The 18804-nt window shown below is 33.0% G+C and overlaps 3 protein-coding genes across 6 annotated transcripts in view; 1 reads left to right on the top strand and 2 right to left on the bottom strand.

Moving 5' to 3' along the window:
- Positions 1 to 115: 115 nt before the first annotated feature.
- Positions 116 to 4534, bottom strand: LOC143905222 (uncharacterized). The gene is made up of 6 exons (XM_077420487.1): positions 4306 to 4534; positions 3366 to 3813; positions 2426 to 2626; positions 1990 to 2186; positions 1726 to 1833; positions 116 to 1580 (listed from the first exon to the last, which is right to left on the bottom strand). Exons 1-6 carry the CDS (start codon positions 4426 to 4428, stop codon positions 1443 to 1445), a joined length of 1215 nt encoding a protein of 404 aa, XP_077276613.1. The 5' UTR covers positions 4429 to 4534; the 3' UTR covers positions 116 to 1442.
- A 765-nt stretch (positions 4535 to 5299) lies between these two features.
- Positions 5300 to 10326, top strand: LOC143905218 (7SK snRNA methylphosphate capping enzyme). Of its 2 annotated transcripts, XM_077420477.1 has the most exons (6): positions 5300 to 5509; positions 5616 to 5852; positions 6764 to 7316; positions 7555 to 8346; positions 8512 to 8730; positions 8899 to 10326. In XM_077420477.1, exons 3-6 carry the CDS (start codon positions 6774 to 6776, stop codon positions 9406 to 9408), a joined length of 2064 nt encoding a protein of 687 aa, XP_077276603.1. In that variant the 5' UTR covers positions 5300 to 5509; positions 5616 to 5852; positions 6764 to 6773; the 3' UTR covers positions 9409 to 10326. The 2 variants fall into 2 exon arrangements, with proteins under 2 accessions (XP_077276603.1, XP_077276604.1); XM_077420478.1 differs by lacking the exon at positions 5616 to 5852.
- Positions 10327 to 12162: 1836 nt separating this feature from the next.
- Positions 12163 to 18804, bottom strand: part of Dcx-emap (Doublecortin-domain-containing echinoderm-microtubule-associated protein) — a 31454-nt gene continuing 24812 nt past the window's right edge. For all 3 annotated transcript variants that reach the window (XM_077420459.1, XM_077420458.1, XM_077420460.1), the window contains 4 exons: positions 18615 to 18777; positions 18047 to 18229; positions 17155 to 17250; positions 12163 to 17050 (listed from right to left, as the gene is read on the bottom strand). In XM_077420459.1, the coding sequence (XP_077276585.1) occupies positions 16782 to 17050; positions 17155 to 17250; positions 18047 to 18229; positions 18615 to 18777 (711 nt within the window). In that variant the 3' untranslated portion in view covers positions 12163 to 16781. The remainder of the gene's footprint in view (positions 17051 to 17154; positions 17251 to 18046; positions 18230 to 18614; positions 18778 to 18804) is intronic.

Genomic DNA, 18804 nt, shown 5'->3' on the forward strand with positions numbered 1-18804 from the left:
ATGCTGTCTACGTACATACCAATAAAAAATATATTGTAACTACATTTTTTATTTTCACATAAGTATATTCATTTCATTTCTTATTGTTATTTTAGTATTTGATGGTGTACCAGAGAGAGAGAGAGAGAGAGAGAGAGAGAGAGAGAGAGAGAGAGAGAGAGAGAGAGAGAGAGAGAGAAAGCTATATCGTAACTATAACGATCCCAACATTATAACTAATATTATAATTTAATCTTTTATTCCTATTGTTGCTTTTAAATAAACTTGCAAAATTGCAATGTAACTCTCTAGAACTATTATATAACAATCCTCCCCACAAACACGTTACTTTTAAAGGACTACAATTTTGCAAGTTTGTAAGTTATTGTAATACTTTTCAGTTGTATCTATACACTACTACGGCAGTATGCGCGCGCGTACAAAGGTATTAATTATAAATATAATTCTCTTTTCAATTTTTTTTTTTCAAATTTTTTTCTATTTTTATATATTACATTTTTTACATCACATTTTTATTTAACTAATTACTTTGATTTTTTTACTTTAAACTAATAATGCCAATTTTATAAATCTTTTCAAAATTGTCATAAATGGTCATAATAATTTGTGTGTGTCATTTTCTTCTCTATTCTTTTCTTCAAAAGAAATATGACTATTTTGGAATATGTACATTGCAATATATAGGTATATACCTTACTCTCTTTTCTTAATTATGTGGGTTATTTGCTATAACAATTGTGATGTGCTTTGAGCAATTCGTGTGTTCAAGTTTCGCCCTCTGTTCTACACGTTTCTTGTTATCAACTACGTGAACGAATTAATTTGTCGGTTTTCATATCAATCGATAAAATAGATTTCTTATTTTTGAAACGTTCACCATTTTTCTGTTTCTAGAAAATTAAAATGTGATATATTCGTACGTTTAAAGGCCGTCTGAGAAAAGGAAAAAGATATTGAAAAAGTGAGAAATGTGTAGGAGTTGAAACACATAATTTTTTGGTTTAAAAATGTATACATATTATGTTATTTAATCTGTTGTATCGACATTTCGATACGGTATCGGTATACGTATCGATATATGATTACTATAGCACAACGATTTGTTTTAATTATAAAATGTTTTTTTCAAGATTTTTTATTTCTAAATTAACAATAAATACAAATTAGAAAAAACTTGACAGTGATTTATTTTTTAAATAAAATATTTTATTAAATTTTTAATTTTTAATAATTTACAAAACTTATCTTTATACAGTAGAATAGAAAAAAAGAAGAGATATAAACATATATTTGTAAATATTTCTAATTTATAAAACTTTGTTTTTATAAATGTAATGTTTATTTTTAAGATAAAATTCCTTCAAGGTAATATGTTCAGTTGACTCGGTTGGTGTGGAAGGAATTTCATCATCCTGCTCTTCGTACGATTGAATCACAGATCCTTATTGCAAGTTTCTTATGCGCGAAAAAGAACTAAATCTTTGTAACCTCTCGGATATCGATAATGGAATCGCGCTTTGTGCTAAGGCGTAAGCTTTTTCCAGCGATTTTTTATGATTTATTTCGTTGAATTTATTTTGCTTAAACAATAAAAACATAAATAAATAAAAGTCCAAAGAAGAGAAAAAGAACAAGATTATATATTATTATAAGTTGATAAAAAGACAATGCATGATAATAATTTTAGCTATTTGAAATACTTTTTAGATAAATAAGCTATCATACCTTTCTCACAAGCGTGCTCTTTTTATATTTTATAAAAGGTTTGATAGTTTTTAGATTAAGCCACTCACAATGAAGATTATCTTTAAAGAAGGTTACATGGTATTTTACCTGCGAAAACATTCATTGTTTGATTATATTTTACAAAGAAATATAAATAATTAAGAACAAAATATAGTGCAAAACTTAGTAAAAAAAAAATATAAATGTTATACATTAATAAAATTTTATTTATATTTATATGTGTTTGTATTTTCTAGAACTTACAGGAATTATTGATGATTCTTCTAATTCATAAAACTGTAAAGTCTCATTGCAATCATCTACAATTGCGGGCCACCATGGATAACCATCCACGAGACCCCATACAAGACTTCCGGCATTATATTTATTTTCTATTAAATCTGTTTTTATTTTCATCGGAATTGGCACTTGCGATACGGAACAGGAGGCGATAGTTTTATCTATAAACGTGTTTATATTTTCTATTGTTATTTAAAGTGTGTATGCGCGCGCGCGCACGCACGCACACACACACACACACACACACACACACACACACACATATATATATATATATATCATTATACATATATAATATGCTATGCTAAATAAATAGTACAATATTACTCGAGTAATAACATAGCTTAATATTATATATGTATCGATTGTGTAGACGTAAAACACAGTAATGGATACGTGCTTGAATTCATTTCGCAATACCAAATCTTTGGTACATCCACAGGATCATGGAAATCATCACAGTATCGCCATTTCTTGCAGTTTTTCCTACAGCATTGAATCCACATACCCACGTCTCTTTGTGATTGTAACCATGATAATTTCTCCTCTTTACTCCATGTATCTTTACATGGCGACAATACGGTAGGACATCTTTCGAGACCTAAAAGAAAAAAAATAAATTTTTTGCACGTTGACAAATCTTGTTATTAGTTTGTTTTTTTGATTGATTCTTGAACAATATTAAAACATATATAAAATGAAGCGTTCGAAAGAATTGGTACACTTGAATATCGATAAGCACAATAAATCTCGGCGTTGGAAAAATGTGTGCTCTGCTTATACTACATATGTTATATATGTAATTATTAATTATATCCATATTATTTATTCACATAAAAATCATAATATAATAACAATTACATTACAGCTTGTTACAAGAAAATGTATTATTATTTTACGAGTTTTACAGTTTTTATACATTTTCACTATTTTAACAATCATGCACTATGATACTGACAATTAATTAATCATTGATATATACTGATCCTATACACAACAATCATTGCGAATTAAAGAACATTTAATTAAAATATTATTATTTATGTACCGATTTAATTATTATCATTGTGATATTATACTGCAGAGTAACTCTTTAATATTCAATGAACTTATATTAATTCATAAATACACCGATTTAATCATCATCAATATCTCTACCACTGCCACCACCATCACCATCATCATCATTGTCATCATCGTTGTCGTTGTCGTCGTCGTCATCGCCGTCGTTATCATCATCATTATTATTACTATTATTAATACTATGCTAGTCTAATGACTGTAAAGACCAAATAATCGATTTCTCCCAGCAGTTTATATACGAAAGTGCATAAATTCACCTTTCGGACTGCAGTTTAATTTCGACGATTGCGAAGAATCTTTGTTATTTTTCGCTCTTTTCTCATATCGTCCTTGTCCATATCGCTTATTCTTTTTATTGTCCAATTCAAATCGTACATTTTGCAACATAGCACTCAAGCTATCTTGCATATCGCAATCTAATCTTGCTTTCGATTCGCCCAGTCGCTTGGAAAATTCTGCTTTCTGTTTAGACATTTTTATCAAAAAATCTGCGCTTTTCTTAGAATAGTTTTCGTCCTCCGTTCCGTCCTTATCTTTGTCCGTAAAACGAAGCTTTTTAGGTTTTAAACCCTCTTTGGAGAAAGGCTTCCTTAGTTTGATGGGAGCGTTCGGAGGTACAGGCGTGGCTCTTATTGTTGTTGTCGGGGAAGTTACAAACAATTGGGGTGTTAAAGAGAGAAGCAAGGAACTCGCCCACGCTCCGTTCTGAAAATACAAATAACATTAAACGTTTATTCTAATCCGATGTATGATTGTAGATTTAATTTAATAAGTTGAATTTTATTAATTTGTATAAGATTAATTATTAAAAAAGAGATTATTAGAGATTTTTAGAAAGGTCAATTTATGCAAAATATGCTGCATTATTATTAAGCGCGCATGCGCGCTCATGTGTGTGTACAATATTTAGCGTGTAATTTAACGTAACTGGCTCGACATAAATTTTGTGATATTTTATCATCAAAAACTATCTCGAAGAGCGAAGCGAGAGAGAGAGAGAGAGAGAGAGAGAGAGAGAGAGAGAGAGAACTCTAGAAGGATGCAAGTTTTGAGGAAAAACCTTTCGTAATCGCGGAACGGCTGAATACTAAATGATTAAATTTTCTGGTCAGTAAATAATTACCAATATATACTGATTAAATTACTATAAATTGAGGATAGATGAATTTGACAAAACTCGGTGATATTCTGATTTACCCGTGGAGTTGTTCGTCCAACTTCCGCGACGATGTCATGTTCGCGATCTTGGTCTTCGAATAACCGTATCGCTGTTTGCCTCGTGTGATCTACGCGATTGCGATTATCGCGACTCTTGGCCATTCTTCGCAAAATTTCGAAATCTTACAACGCAATCCGTGATTTTTCAGTGTGTGTCCAGTGAAAGATATAGGATATAAAGGTGCGATCGAGATAATTTAACACGTAATAAAAGAGGCGCCACCGCTATCCGCTACGCTACAAACGGACAACGGACCGGGGACCGGGACGGGGTCGTCGGGGTCTACACGAGCATGAACACGGCTGCTAACTGCAACTGCTGCTCTTTCGTTCGAGTTGACAATGTTGACATTTGTTGCAAATGCGAGCGAGCGTTCGTTACCACCTATTTATTTACTATTTACGACAAATGAGAGAGATACACTTCAGATTGTACACTCGCGCAAGTCGCAGTCGCAGAGGTCGCAGGTCGCAGCCCGCGTGCTTCTTCGCTTCAGATTCAAACATCATACATGCATAATTTATACAGTTTATCTCTTCGTTGCTATATAGATATATTATGTATCTACATATATTTCAAATTTTAATTGTTAAAAATATTATAATGTAATATAACGATATAGAACATATATATATATTATATATACATTGCGTAATGTGTGTCGATCCTATATGATATATGTTAACATGTTAAATTATGAGACAGGCCGGTATAAGGTAAAAAAGATAAATGGCAATCTCTATATTAGCTTGTTTTAACCTTATGGCGTTATATATCTTATATCAATTAATTATCAATTGTCAATCTTACGTATTTTGCTTCGAAAAGATATTCAAAAGTGTTTCTTCTTCGAAATTTTGAAATAATGAAAATAATTAAAAAATTGAAAACAAAATATGAGAAGAAATTTCTTGAAATTTCTTTCGGGCTTCGGGGTTCGTTAATACGACCCTGTCGTGGAACCTATTAGAAAATGGCGTCACGGTGCGGCGCGAGCTCGAGCTTTCGGTCGCCGCTGCCCGCTCACGCTCGACAAGCAGTTATTCGCCATCGTAGACGGGCAGGCGTTACATGGACGATGAACGTCGCAGTTGCGGGCGAGACGTAGGAAGAGGATTATCGTGAGGATAGTCATACGAGCAATTGGAAGAGAGAGACGGGTGAGAGAATCCGTTTGTTGAGGTGAGCATACATATTTGTAATCGGCGGCGTGAACGTTGACGAAAAGAAAAGCCTGGGATGCTGAATATGATGGCGTATTGACGACGTGCTGTCGGCCTGTTGGCAGCGACGGCAACGACGGCGGCGGCGATGGCGACGGTGGCGACGATAGCGGCTGGTGGCTGGTGGTGGCGGCAGTAGCGGCGCCGGCGGCGGTAGCGCACCCACCACGCTGTTCGCGCTGTTGCCGCCCGTACCCACGCGTACCGACGGCGCTGGCGCCGCCACGCGGACGATAGAAATTTTACCTGCCTCACCTGCCTGCCTGCCTGCCTGCCTGCTTACCTGCTTTTAAGTGTAGAAAGTACGAAAAGTTATGCTTATTTTAGTTGCGTTCTTCCACATTTTTTTTCTTTTCATAGAAAACGTAACTAATCGCAAGACGAATAGATTTTTCCTCTCAAGCTGTACTTTTAGATCGATTGAAAAAGTGTAGAAAGTGTAAGAAGCAAAAAGTTTATTTCCATATTTGCTGTCTTTATCAATTTTTTACGTTTTTTTTTAACTATTTTAATTGTATTGGATTTTAAGTATAATAAAGTGAGAGTACGTGTATTAATATATACATGTATATAATATATGGACAAATTTTCTTGCCTAGCTGTTATAAAATATATATATTTAAATTTACATCTGAAATATTTTATAACTAAGTTATTAATTTATGTCTCTATCATCTAAATCTATTCATTCAAGTTAATTGTAATAATGTATCGATTTAAATTTGTTTCTTAACATATGCACAGGTGTGTGTGTGTGTGTGTTAATGTATATATTTTAATCAAAAAATTGCAACAAATATTCTATTCCCTTTTCCATAATGTAGGAAACATGTATCATATTTACATAATATTTTGTAAGAGTCATATATTTGTAATTATTAATACTGCATAGGATTACATATACCTTGTAAAAGTTAATCTAATTACTTTGGATATTTTTTTTGTTATTATTTTTGTAATTTCTTCTTTTGTTTTCCTTCTCCAATTAATTAATTTACCTGTGTGCAGCGCGCGTGCGCGCCTTATTTCTTTAATATGTACATGTAAAGAGAGAGAGAGAGAGAGAGAGAGAGAGAGAGAGAGAGAGAGAGAGAGAAATTAGCATCTTATATGTTATTACTGGCGAATAAGCCATCCTTAATTTTTATTATGTTTTTTTATATCGGCATGTTTACATCTTATCATATTGTTTGTATTTTTTCCAATTTTTCAGGTTGAGCAAAATGTCTTCTGTACAAGTGGATCGTCCTCTAAAAGTGGGTCAAAACAACAAGAAGGAGAACGAAAAATCTAAAAAAATTTTCAACCTCTCACACAAGAAACACAACAAGCATGATGACAATCGCTATTTCAAGTTCAGCAATAGAAAGCGACCTCAAAGTAGCTTCTGCAGCAATGGAAAGTCCTTTCCTCCCTACAAACGTAGAAAGAATAAAGAAGGTGTTATCATCCCTCCCACAAAATTTTTGCTTGGAGGCAACATTTGTGATCCCTTAAATCTAAATAGCATGCAAGATGAGGAAATAAATCGAGCTATGAACGCAGTGACCCCAAAATCAAGTCCACTTCCTACTCCAAAACATAAAAAAGAAGTTATCGAAGTGATTATTCCTCCAAATATTTGTGATCCTTTGAATTTGACAAATTGCAACGACAATGAAGAGTATGAAAAGCAGCTCATTTCGCCTACGAAAAGAAATTCGAAACGAAGAAATAGAAAGAGGAAGAGAGCTCTTTCTGGATCTGGAAAAGATGAAGAAAAGATGGTAAGAGAGTTTTGATAGATTTATTTATATTGTTTTATAAGTAACATTTTATTCATATTTGTATTTATTTATAAAGGTTATTTACAATTATAAATTATTTATAGATTTATGATAATTTTTTAGATCGTATTTTGTATTATTTGAATTCTTAAAATTTCTAAAATACTTTTTGTGATTATTTCTCTTGCAATTACACACACGTGTATGATAATATATATGTATATCATATATTTTTTAGAATTATGAAAAGACGGATTCCAACGAAGCAAAAAAATCGAGAGAAATTGAAGGAAACTGCACGGTAGATGAATCTCCAATGGAAAGACTTTCTGGTGAAAAAATTAGTTTAGAAGAAGCGCCAAGTGGACAAAGTGAAAATTGTTTAAAAGAAAATAAAACAGAAAGTCCACAGAAAGATAAAAATAAATTACGATTAAAGGGTTTAGAAGAAATAAAGGATAAAAGATTGAGAAAAATTGATGCAAAGGATAAAATAGTGAGCCCAGTGATTCCACAGCCTGGCGCATGGAAGCCCAGGCCCCAACATAGGCCCAGCCAGGATAAGAAAAAGAAGCAGCAACATCCAATGCCCAATTTTAGGTCTAAAGATGCTAGATATCAATATGGGAACTACAACAGATACTATGGGTACAGAAATCCTCATCATGAAGTAGATCCTAGATTAAAAGTGTTTGCACAGCGAAAGCAACTATTCCTGCTGAAGGACATTTTGGATATTGGATGCAATATTGGCCATATTACTCTATCGGTTGCCAGGGATTTTGGTGCAAAGAGTGTTACCGGGATTGATATTGATAGAACTTTAATAAATATCGCTCGGAAGAATGTGAAACACTATGTTAATTGCGTGCAAAGTCCAGCGAGCAATGAGGATAATGACAAGAGGGACTCTTCGGACGCTAGTTTCTTTCCCATGTCGATGCCAATTAGTTATGGGCCTGTAGATATCCCAGGATTTACAAAAAATAAACAACATAAGGGATTCCCATATAATGTTACTTTTGTACAGGTAATGCATTTAATTCTACGTGTGTACTGTACACACACACACACACACGCGCGCGCGCGCGCGCGCGCAGAATTTATACATATATACATAGTTGTTGCAACTAAACTAACATTTTCATTATAGTCATCTCATGATCTAAATTATATTAAACATGCTTGATTTCAGGGTAATTATGTGCTTGAAAACGACTCACTTCTATGCGCGGAACAGACGCAATTCGACACAATCTTATGTTTATCCATCACCAAGTGGATTCACTTAAATTTTGGCGATGCCGGATTAAAACAAGCTTTCAAGCGCATGCACGCGCAATTACGCCCCGGTGGAGTTCTCGTACTGGAACCTCAGGGTTGGGCCAGTTATACGAAGAAAAAGAATCTCACGGTGAGCAATGCTTTGTGCGATTGTTAAAACATAATTTTTGGGACAAGTTTCAAACACGAATAGTATACTACTATTTAATAATATACTACTATTTAAAAAATATATTGCTTTTTTAAATATATTATTTCTGATTTGATATTTGATCTCTATTTCATTTCTATCTTTCAGGAACGGATTTATAAAAATTATCACAGTATTGAGTTCCGGCCGCATAATTTCACGCAGTATCTTCTATCTACCGTTGGCTTTTGCAAGTGCGAAGTTGTCTCTATATCGCCTCACCCCTCCAAAGGATTCCAACGACCTATACATCTCTTCACCAAGGCTGGTGGCCCTCCTTCCACTATTACCGAACGAGCCGACGATAACGTTACGAGCGATACGGTGCAGAATCGCCAAGAGAGAATGACGAGAAGAGATCAGGAAGAGATCCGCGACATGGAGAGAATGAAGTACGAGCAGGAATTATTTCCGAAAGAAAATATCAATAGAGGCAATATGTCGGAGATCAGTCAGCACAGTGGAGATTTGAATCAATATGAACAACTGGCGAACGTTTACGCACCCAGTGCAACGCCGAGCTATGATACTCCAAGCCGCAATAGCGATAGTCAACCTTTGGATAGTCAGCCTTCAGAAATATCGAGGATAAAAGAAGAGAAAGAAGGAAATTTATAAATGATGGAACAAGGAATGAAAAAAATGGAAAAGAAAAGAAAAAGGAAAGGAAGAGGAAAATAAGAAAATTAAGATTAATAAATTTAGAACCAGACAAGAACGGAAAGTCGAGAAGAGGAGGAGCAAGAGAAAAAAGAAAAAAAAGAAGAAACGAAAAGAAAGAGAAGAAAATTAAAGTATTAATAAATTAAAGAAAGAAACGGCATATTTTCGCACATCTATAGCACGGGAAATTGAAGTAAACTTGAAATTATATACGTTCCTTATATTTCTTCTAAAAAATTTAAGACGTTTTGCTTCCTCATAGAGGAAGTTTTGTTTTTTTCCCATAATTTAGTTGTAAATCACTCTCACGTTTAACTTGATTTTTATCTTTTTCAATATTATTAATTTTTCGCCAATTTGTTGCAAAGATAAGATTTATGATTTATTCGCAAAAACAAAAAATACCAATTCAAGAAATATGTGACCAACGAATGTTAAAAGAAAAAAAAGGAATAACGCTTGAAGAATTAGCATGCATTAGATTCAATCACTTCAATTTCTTCATTTCAGATATTTCCTGTTCTTCTTTCTTTTTTTCTTCTTTTTCTTCTTTTATAGATACAAAGAGAAATTCAATTGATGTGTTAAGGGGTGCAGCGCGCGCCTTCATTATGAAAAATTCATTCTTAGAATTGATAGTAACAAGGATCGTTTTTAACACCTGCAGCATCCAAAACTAATTCCTATCATCGGAATTATACCGGATTCTAGCTAAATTATATAAAGTAAAAAAACTTGTAGAGGATGTGAAGCAACGATGGTTGAATCTATAAATTATAAAAGGTTGTAAATTTGTGTAATACTAGAGTTAAATTAGATTAGTTTAGATTACATTTCATTCGATTCTTATGATATAAAGTCTGTTTATCTTAATTAGTATTCTGCACTTTTTGTTATTCTCTCTCTCCCCCTCTCCCTCCTCTCTCTCTTTCTCTCTCTCTCTCTCTCTCTCTCTCTCTCTCTCTCTCTCTCTCTCTCTCTCTCTCTCTCTCTGTCCCCTCCTCCTCCCTCCAATATGAATCTTGTATAGATTGAGCAAAAAGTTTGTTTCTTTTTTATTTTATATTTTATTTGGTTTTAGTAACCATAAGATTAGGTATAAAAATTGTATAGTTAGAAACAAACTTTATGATCGATTTAATGAGCAATTCAGTCTGAGATTTGATATTTAATAGGAAAATGTGTTTTCTAAAAATTTTAGCTAGATATTTTTACACACACATACAGAAATAACCTTTTTTCTCCTCTTCAGTAGACATTAGACATTAGATGATATTATGATTCGAGATGATAAAATTATTGTGTGCGCGCGCGCTCGATATTATTGAATAGAAGATATAAGATATGATAGTTCGTATTATAGCTCAATTAAAGCGAGCGATTTAGATCCTGTGTTGGTTTCTGAAATTCAAATTCTTTATTGAAGTCTTTTACATGTTTTACGAATTTAAGTACTTCAGCAATATTAATTTATCTACTTATCCTTTATTCACTCTATAACGTTTTCTCTGCGTCAAAGCGCGTTAAAAATTTCATGCTCATAATATTCCCCACATATATCGCTACGTTTAATGAAAAAAATGATCAAAATCATTATGCATTGAATGTCATTACTGAACTTTAATAATACTAAACTGCGCATTTGCATATTCTCATTATTATCGTATAGAAAGATGTAGAGAGAAGGAGAACGTTAAAGAGAATGTCAACCAGTTTGACGATCTTTCTTTGTAGTTCGTTTCATCTACAAACGAAATGCAGAACTATTCACTTTTTTAATGCACGCTATGCTAATTGTATAATACTACGTTTACGCGAGCGTTACTTCTGTAGTAACTTAAGATAATTCACTCGTTTACGCGGAGTAAATTATCATAAGTTACTACAGAAATAACGCTCGCGTAAACGTAGTATAAGAGAGATATAAGATCATTGCGCGAGGCTTTTTCTTTTGGACCTCCAATGCGCAATCGAGTATTATTAGAGTAAGTATTTTAGTAATAATACTGATAAAAAAAATTGTATTAAATATTAAATGCAGTCTGAATTTGGTATTATGTGTGTGTGTATATATATATATATATATATATATATATATATATATATATATATAATATGTTCAATCAAAAAAGAATAATTTTCTGTTTTTTCTTAATTTTATTAGTGTAAAAATCGTATAGGGAAATAACGAACGAACGTATTATGTTAATAAATATATATTTATAAGTAGTTATATTATTTGTGTATTATATAAGGTTAGAAATTTATTAAATAAAAAAAATATATATATTAGGTTGATCAAGGGTTCGTTCGCTGCTTTTCCTTCTCTTTTTTGTTCTATATTTGCATAGGAAAAAAAGAATGAAAGTATTAAATCAAAAAACACAACAAACAAATTTAAATATTATTATTATAGTAGAGTTGGATCGATCTAAAGCTTCGTTCGTTTTTTTCTTTTTGCTTATGTTTTATATCCACTCATAAAAGAGCCGTGTATATATTTGCATAAAAGTCATATGTCAGATATACGACCGTGCTAATAGATATATTTTGCTCTGAGTACAGAGAAAGTGTAAAAAATATAACTAAAACGAACAGTAGATTTATTGTTTAACTGTAAGGCTGTTATATTTATTTATAGATTTGAAACCCTTAAAACCAGAGAGGGGTAGGGAGGGAGAGGGGGAGAAAGAGAGATATATATATATATATATATATGTAAAGGAGTTTAATTTTAATATAATTGAAGCGCTTTTGTGAGTGGACCTTTTGGCCGTAATAAACAAAAAATAAAACATGATAAAAAGTAGATGGCATGAAATAATCTATTATATACCATAATGTCGCTTCTTATTACCGCATCTTTATATGCAAGACACATATAATTATAGTAAATTATAATAAATTTTGTCAAGCATCCGTCGCGTTTCATCGATTAGCATGGTGGAAAAATGTCTCAGAAGTTTTCAAATTATTAATTAGAATTTCTATAAAAATTTTCACTCAGAATGCTCAGAATTTTTCCGATTTTTTATACGAATTAGAACGTTTTTCATAAAAACTCAACGAACAAAATATTAAAATATTTCAGACTTTCCGCCAACACATCTTATTTGTAAATCTGTGTAATTTATCAAAAATTTTCATTAAACATATACGGATACTAAATAAATATTACGAAAATCCTCATGTAATTATTTCTGAAAGTATATCTGAGAAACTTTATATATTTTTTCAGAATTTTTTATGTCTTAATTTTTACAAAATTTTTGAGAAAATATGAGAAATTTTTTCACCAGAGCATCATGTACAATACAGTTGATCATTTTATTAATCATTATTTTATTTTTATTGTTACTGTTGTCATCATTGTTATTATTAATACTAATATTATTATTCATTATTTAGGTACAATATTAAAACACGCGCGCACAATTTTATCTACATTATATATGTGTACATACACACACACACACACACACACACGTGCGCGCATAAAATGTACATAACATAAAATCAATAAAAAGTTATACGTAGTTGCTTGCTATTCTTATTATACTACATCGTTATATATATCTGTCGCAAGAGACCGAAAAATATTTTTCGGGCGAATCTCAGATACTTATATAGGAAGGGAATACTTAGGAATATTTCTCCTATATAATCACTAAAATAATGTTTCATATAACATCAGCACGATTTAAAGAGAGAAGAATGATATATATCGCTACGTTTCTTACCTAAATTAATTTTCTTGCAGTTGCATTTGTTCGGGCGATGCACCGAACCTGTTTGTACATACAATCGAGAACAAAAGCATTCAATGGTTCAAGTGTAGCGAGATTGAATTATATTTACATTAAGCTTCTCTCTCTCTCTATCTCTCTTTCTCTGTAGGTTTCCTTTATTCAGCATCTTTCAGCGATTATATATATATATATATATATATATATATATATATATATATATATATATATAGTTGGCCGCTATAGCGGCGAAGGAGAAGAAGCTCGATGCAAGTACATTTTAATCTCGCTTTAAGGAGGGCGGTTGCTCAAATCAATATAATAAGAATTAGTTCAAATATATGGAGGATATTCGTCTATGGGAATCTGTCGTCCATGCCAAAGTTGAAAACAATTGTCTGCATGGTTGTCGAGTAATTATAATTATTCGAGTCATACTCTTATCTCTCTCTTACACACGGTCGATATGATAGCAAAAATGTTACGACACCTGTAATGTAACTCTCGAAAGCATATTAAAAATGAAATTACACAAATAAAACAACATTTTGTAGCTGTTTCGCGTAAAACTATCAAGCACGGAGTGCGTACATTTGAGTCGGTCTTGATAAATGGGCAATAAGTGTAACTTGAATAATAATCACTCGACAACCATACAGCGACAATTGCCTTCAACTTTAGCATGGACGACAGATTCCGAATTAGACGAATATTCTCTCTATTTGTGTGTGTGTGTGTGTGTGTGTGTGTGTGTGTGTGTGTGTGTGTGTGTGTGTGTGTGTGTGTTCTCCACTGTACATACATTTATTTATTCTGGAGTCTGGACGTACGACGTACTCTTTCACTGGCCTCCAAATCAATTCGGAGTCGATCATTCGAATCACTAGACTTCGTATATATATATATATATATATATATATATATATATATATATATATATATATATATACACTATCGTTCTCATAATACATACATATAATTAATATAAATAATGTGCGTAAAAAATTACGCTTTTAGTACAAATTTAAGATGATAGACAGCGTTAATCTTTTTTAACGCTCTATCAAGCATTCTTAAAATATCGTTCAGACAATTTATTCTGTATGCCTATACGCATTACGCGCGGCGGCTATGCCCATTCTCTCCATCGTTATGTCCGGATAGATTTTTACTCTTGATCTCGAATACATATATATGACAAATAATGTGTGACATGGATTTTACATGGCGCGAATAAAGTTACTCTCGTAACTCGTTACGATCGTTAGAACCTTTTAAACTCGCGACGCGACGCCTTGGCAGTGACCTGATCCTAATCGCTTAAATTCTCATTACGTGTCGACTCTACTGCGTGAATACGAAAAAAAAATCTCTACTTTTTTCCACTTCTCTCGAATCGAAAAGTGTGCGAATAAGAATAATTGGCTGGTAAGAGGAGCGTTGACCTGCAACAAAGTTGACCTCCTCGTGAAATCCTTACACGTTACACGTTTATATATTATACGTTCTTGTAAACTATAATACCTACTAAACACTTGTAAACTACTACTGCTACTACTACTACTACACACTACATACATACTACTGGTTATATATATTATATATAGTGACTTATTGTTAGTGACTTGGAACGACGAATGGCGCGTGGCATATTGACCGTAACGTCACGTACGTAAATTCACGCGTACGTCGCACATATTATATGATATAGGTATACAGAGAAATCGATCAATCACCTACAATCTACATAATGCATAACACAACGTTGTGTTTTGCATGCATTAGAATAATATGTATTGTAAAATAAATGTAATTGGTTGATCTCTCTGTGCGTATTTCAGCTACGTCCGTTTGAATAAGATGGACTTTGCCACTTTTAAATCGCGCTATTGAACGTTCCATTTTGACGAAAGGTCTGTTTCTCTTACAATTAACTGCAATGTACATACTTTTGTTGCGCTCTTTTAAATTTTTTTTATTTTGAACATAGAGAAAGTATATTTATTATAATACAGCGCTGCTAAGAAAGAACAGGCCTTAAGCTATTGACGAAAAGCTTATCCTTTACGCGCTTTTTCTATATATTTCGTCTCTCCCTCCTTCTTCCTCTTCCTTCCTGTTCCTTCCAATAGCAGGAATCTGAATCTTCTGGCAGTGGTAAATATGCCTGTTCGTTACTCTATAGCCAAATTTTTCCTTTTACTTTGCCGCCTCTGCACGCAGTTCTTGATCGTTTACCGGTACTCCATCCAAAATAATTTTTTAAAACATCACGACTCGCACGACTCTGTGATTATATACCTGCTAGACACATATCTCGCTTTGGATATTGTGCAACTAATTAAGGAGTGAACCTAAGGAACGAGTACATTTTTCCCCTCCCTGGATTGGAATTGTAACGATAACTCAAATTTAATTTCATTATCAGTGAAGCTTAAACGGCTAGCGAGTATCCCTAATAAATGATACGCACACGTTAATTCGTCATGACATCGCAAGTACTCCCGCGAGGTTTCTCACTTCAACCCATTTCAGCTTTATCGACTCACGGATATCTTAATTAATTATTGGCTCGTCTCGCAATCGTACAATTAATAACTTGGTTCATATACATATAACGCTACGTTTCATGTAACATGAGAATGAATTTTAGGATTGAAACCAATTGAAATTTATATAAAAATGTACTTATGCGACCTTATTTTTGAGTGGCCAGCCATTTTTCATGTGATTCAATAGATCTTGTGGGGAAAATGGAGATGGTATTAGTCTTGTCGTTTTATTATCGATCGTATCGAGAAAACAAACTGAAAAATCTCTTGTCAGAAGACTAATAACGAAAAATGAAAATAACAAGATAAAATTAAGGAGTGGTCAGCAAAGTTAATTATTTCTTTATGCATTGTAAAATAAAATAAATTAGAACACGGTTATCATTGATTTATACTGAATTAAGAAACAATAAAATACGAGCGGTAATTATTAATTAAGTTGTCTCGCACAAGAATTAAGTAAATGGGTAAGTAAACAAAAGTATGTTATCACAAAAGTAATCACAATATTGATAACGTGAACCACAAAATCTAGATGTATATGTATACTGTATATGATACAATCTTGTTTTTTTTTTTCAGTGCCAAGTCCATCCTCGAAGTTGCCTCGAATTAAATACGTAATACGTAATAAAATATCCTGTGTGTTGAAGCAACAAATTGAAATCAAGTGCGAATCGAATAGATCGTATATGTCATAATGGAACTAGATAGATAGATCCTCGTGTTGTGTTAAAATGCGTAATCAATGTCTGAAATGGTCTGAAATGCGCAAAATGAGTTAATGTCGAATTAAAAATTTTATAATTAAAATTGGAAAAACAATTGTTTGATTTGTGAAAAACCATTGCTCAACGTATTTACATTTTTTATGCTATTTGATGGGCATTTTCATGCGAACGTCACCAAAGGACTTTCAAAATAGTCCCAGTTATCGCTTAAAATCTACTAAAAGGCGCCAGCGCCCCACTTTGTTTATCGCTATGACCTACTGGACAATAAGTCAGGTGTTTTAGCGACTTGTATCTTTTTATTCGTCGACCAATTCCCAGAGCATCAAGGCAGCGTCGGTGCCGCCGACGGTGACGACATTCTGGTCGTTGTAGAGAAACCTGGCGCAAGCCACCAACGAGCTGTACACCTTTTCCTCGACATATTCAGCTTTGGCGCTGGTACATGGATATCTGAAGAGTCGAAGATACCCTTCGGCATCGCCGCTTACCAGCATATCATGTGCAGCTGATCTACTGGAAGTGGTGACAACTGTGGTCAATGGATAATAGCGGTTGTTCCATTGCCCTGCGAATACATAATCGTAAAAATCTCGCTTATACAATCGATTTCGCGATCGTTAGTGAGTTAGAATTATTTCTTATCTTCATAGTGACTAATAAGGAACTAACCAGAAGTCATGTAACCAACGGTACAGTTGTGGGTGTACCACTTGACATCTTTCATAACCAATGGACTCTTTTCCGACGACAACACCTTGACGTCCCCTAGAAGCAAAATATACTTGAACTTATATATTAAATATACGCCAAGTGACTTGTCGCGATTATCCGAGTCTTTTGTTAAAAATTTTCTTTTTAATCAATCTTCTTGCTAATCTGACGTGGCCAATTAATTTTTTAATTCGCATTTGTTGTAATTGTCGCATTTGTATCAATTAACACACGTTATATTGTTAATATTATGAAAAAATAATCCCTGGTCGAAAAATGTCTCAGAATTTTTCATATTATTAATCAGAATATCTATAAAAATTTTCATACTTTCTCAGAATACTCAGAATTTTTCAGATTTTCTTCTACGAATTACGTTTTTTCCAGAAAAACTCAGACAAAATAATAAAAAATATCTCAGATTTTTCCCCGCCAATACATCTCTGTAAAAATCTAAATATGAGAAATCTGTGCAATTTATCAGAAATTTTCATACATACTGATACTGATACTGAAATATTCCGAAAATCCTCATCTGATTATTTCTGAAAGTATATTTCTGAGAAATATATACTTTTTCTCTGAATTTTTCACAAGTCTCAATTCTTACATAATTTCCGACAAAATATGAGAAATTTTTTCACCAAGGATAGTATGGTAGTTTATTAAAAATGGTTAATAAAAATTAATGAAATAAAGTTCATAAAAGTTGAAAACTTTTTTATTCACTATATTGTCGGCCTTATATATAAACAGTTACGCAAATTCCAAATATTCAGTTTAAATCTTTAAATCTTTATCGTAAATCAAGATTAACCAAGCGAGAGAAAGAGATTAAGGTGAGACTTACAAAATAAGAGATCATAATCTTGAGTCACGGTTTGAAGAAAGCGACTGTCGGAACTCCAATCGAGCTGCATCAATGGTTGCGTTCCGCGAATCTTGTTGCTTTTTTTATATGAAAATCCATCCCTGGACACTCTAAAGAGATACACACTGCCATTTTGAGAACCCATGGCCACTATTTCTCCAGCTGATCAGGCAGAAAAAAAATATCGAAACTATTTTCACAAAGAGACATATATATATATATATATACGTAATTATTATTATATATATAATAACAAAGTACAAGTATAGTAGAAAACATTTAAAATTTATTACGAGTTATCGTTATATCGCAAGTGCATAACGACAAGAGATAACTATCTACCTTAATAAAAAGATTGAACAGATTTAAAAACATTATATGTTAATAATATAAATCATTGACAATGTAATAACGCTTCAAAAGCTGTTGAAAACAAAGTGAAAGCTGTTTGATTAAAATTGTTCAATTGTTGTTCTTTTGTTTTTGCAAATTAAGTTACTGCTAATTTCAATTTGTATAATATTCAACAAGTAAGCTCGTGTCATACTAGAATTGTATCCAATGCACGACAGCGGTGATCCACACACTCTCAGGGTCGCCACGGCTGCACCGGTATCAGCCGCGAGTACGAGAAGATGACCCTCCGACGATCCCGCCGCTAACGCCACGCCAAATGGATGGAAGGCTATGCATATACACTCGAAACCCACCTATAACCCATAACATGAAAATATATA

Source organism: Temnothorax americanus, unplaced genomic scaffold (assembly GCF_048541705.1).
Source record: "Temnothorax americanus isolate GAGA-0224 unplaced genomic scaffold, ASM4854170v1 Scaffold6, whole genome shotgun sequence".
Lineage (NCBI taxonomy): Eukaryota > Metazoa > Arthropoda > Insecta > Hymenoptera > Formicidae > Temnothorax > Temnothorax americanus.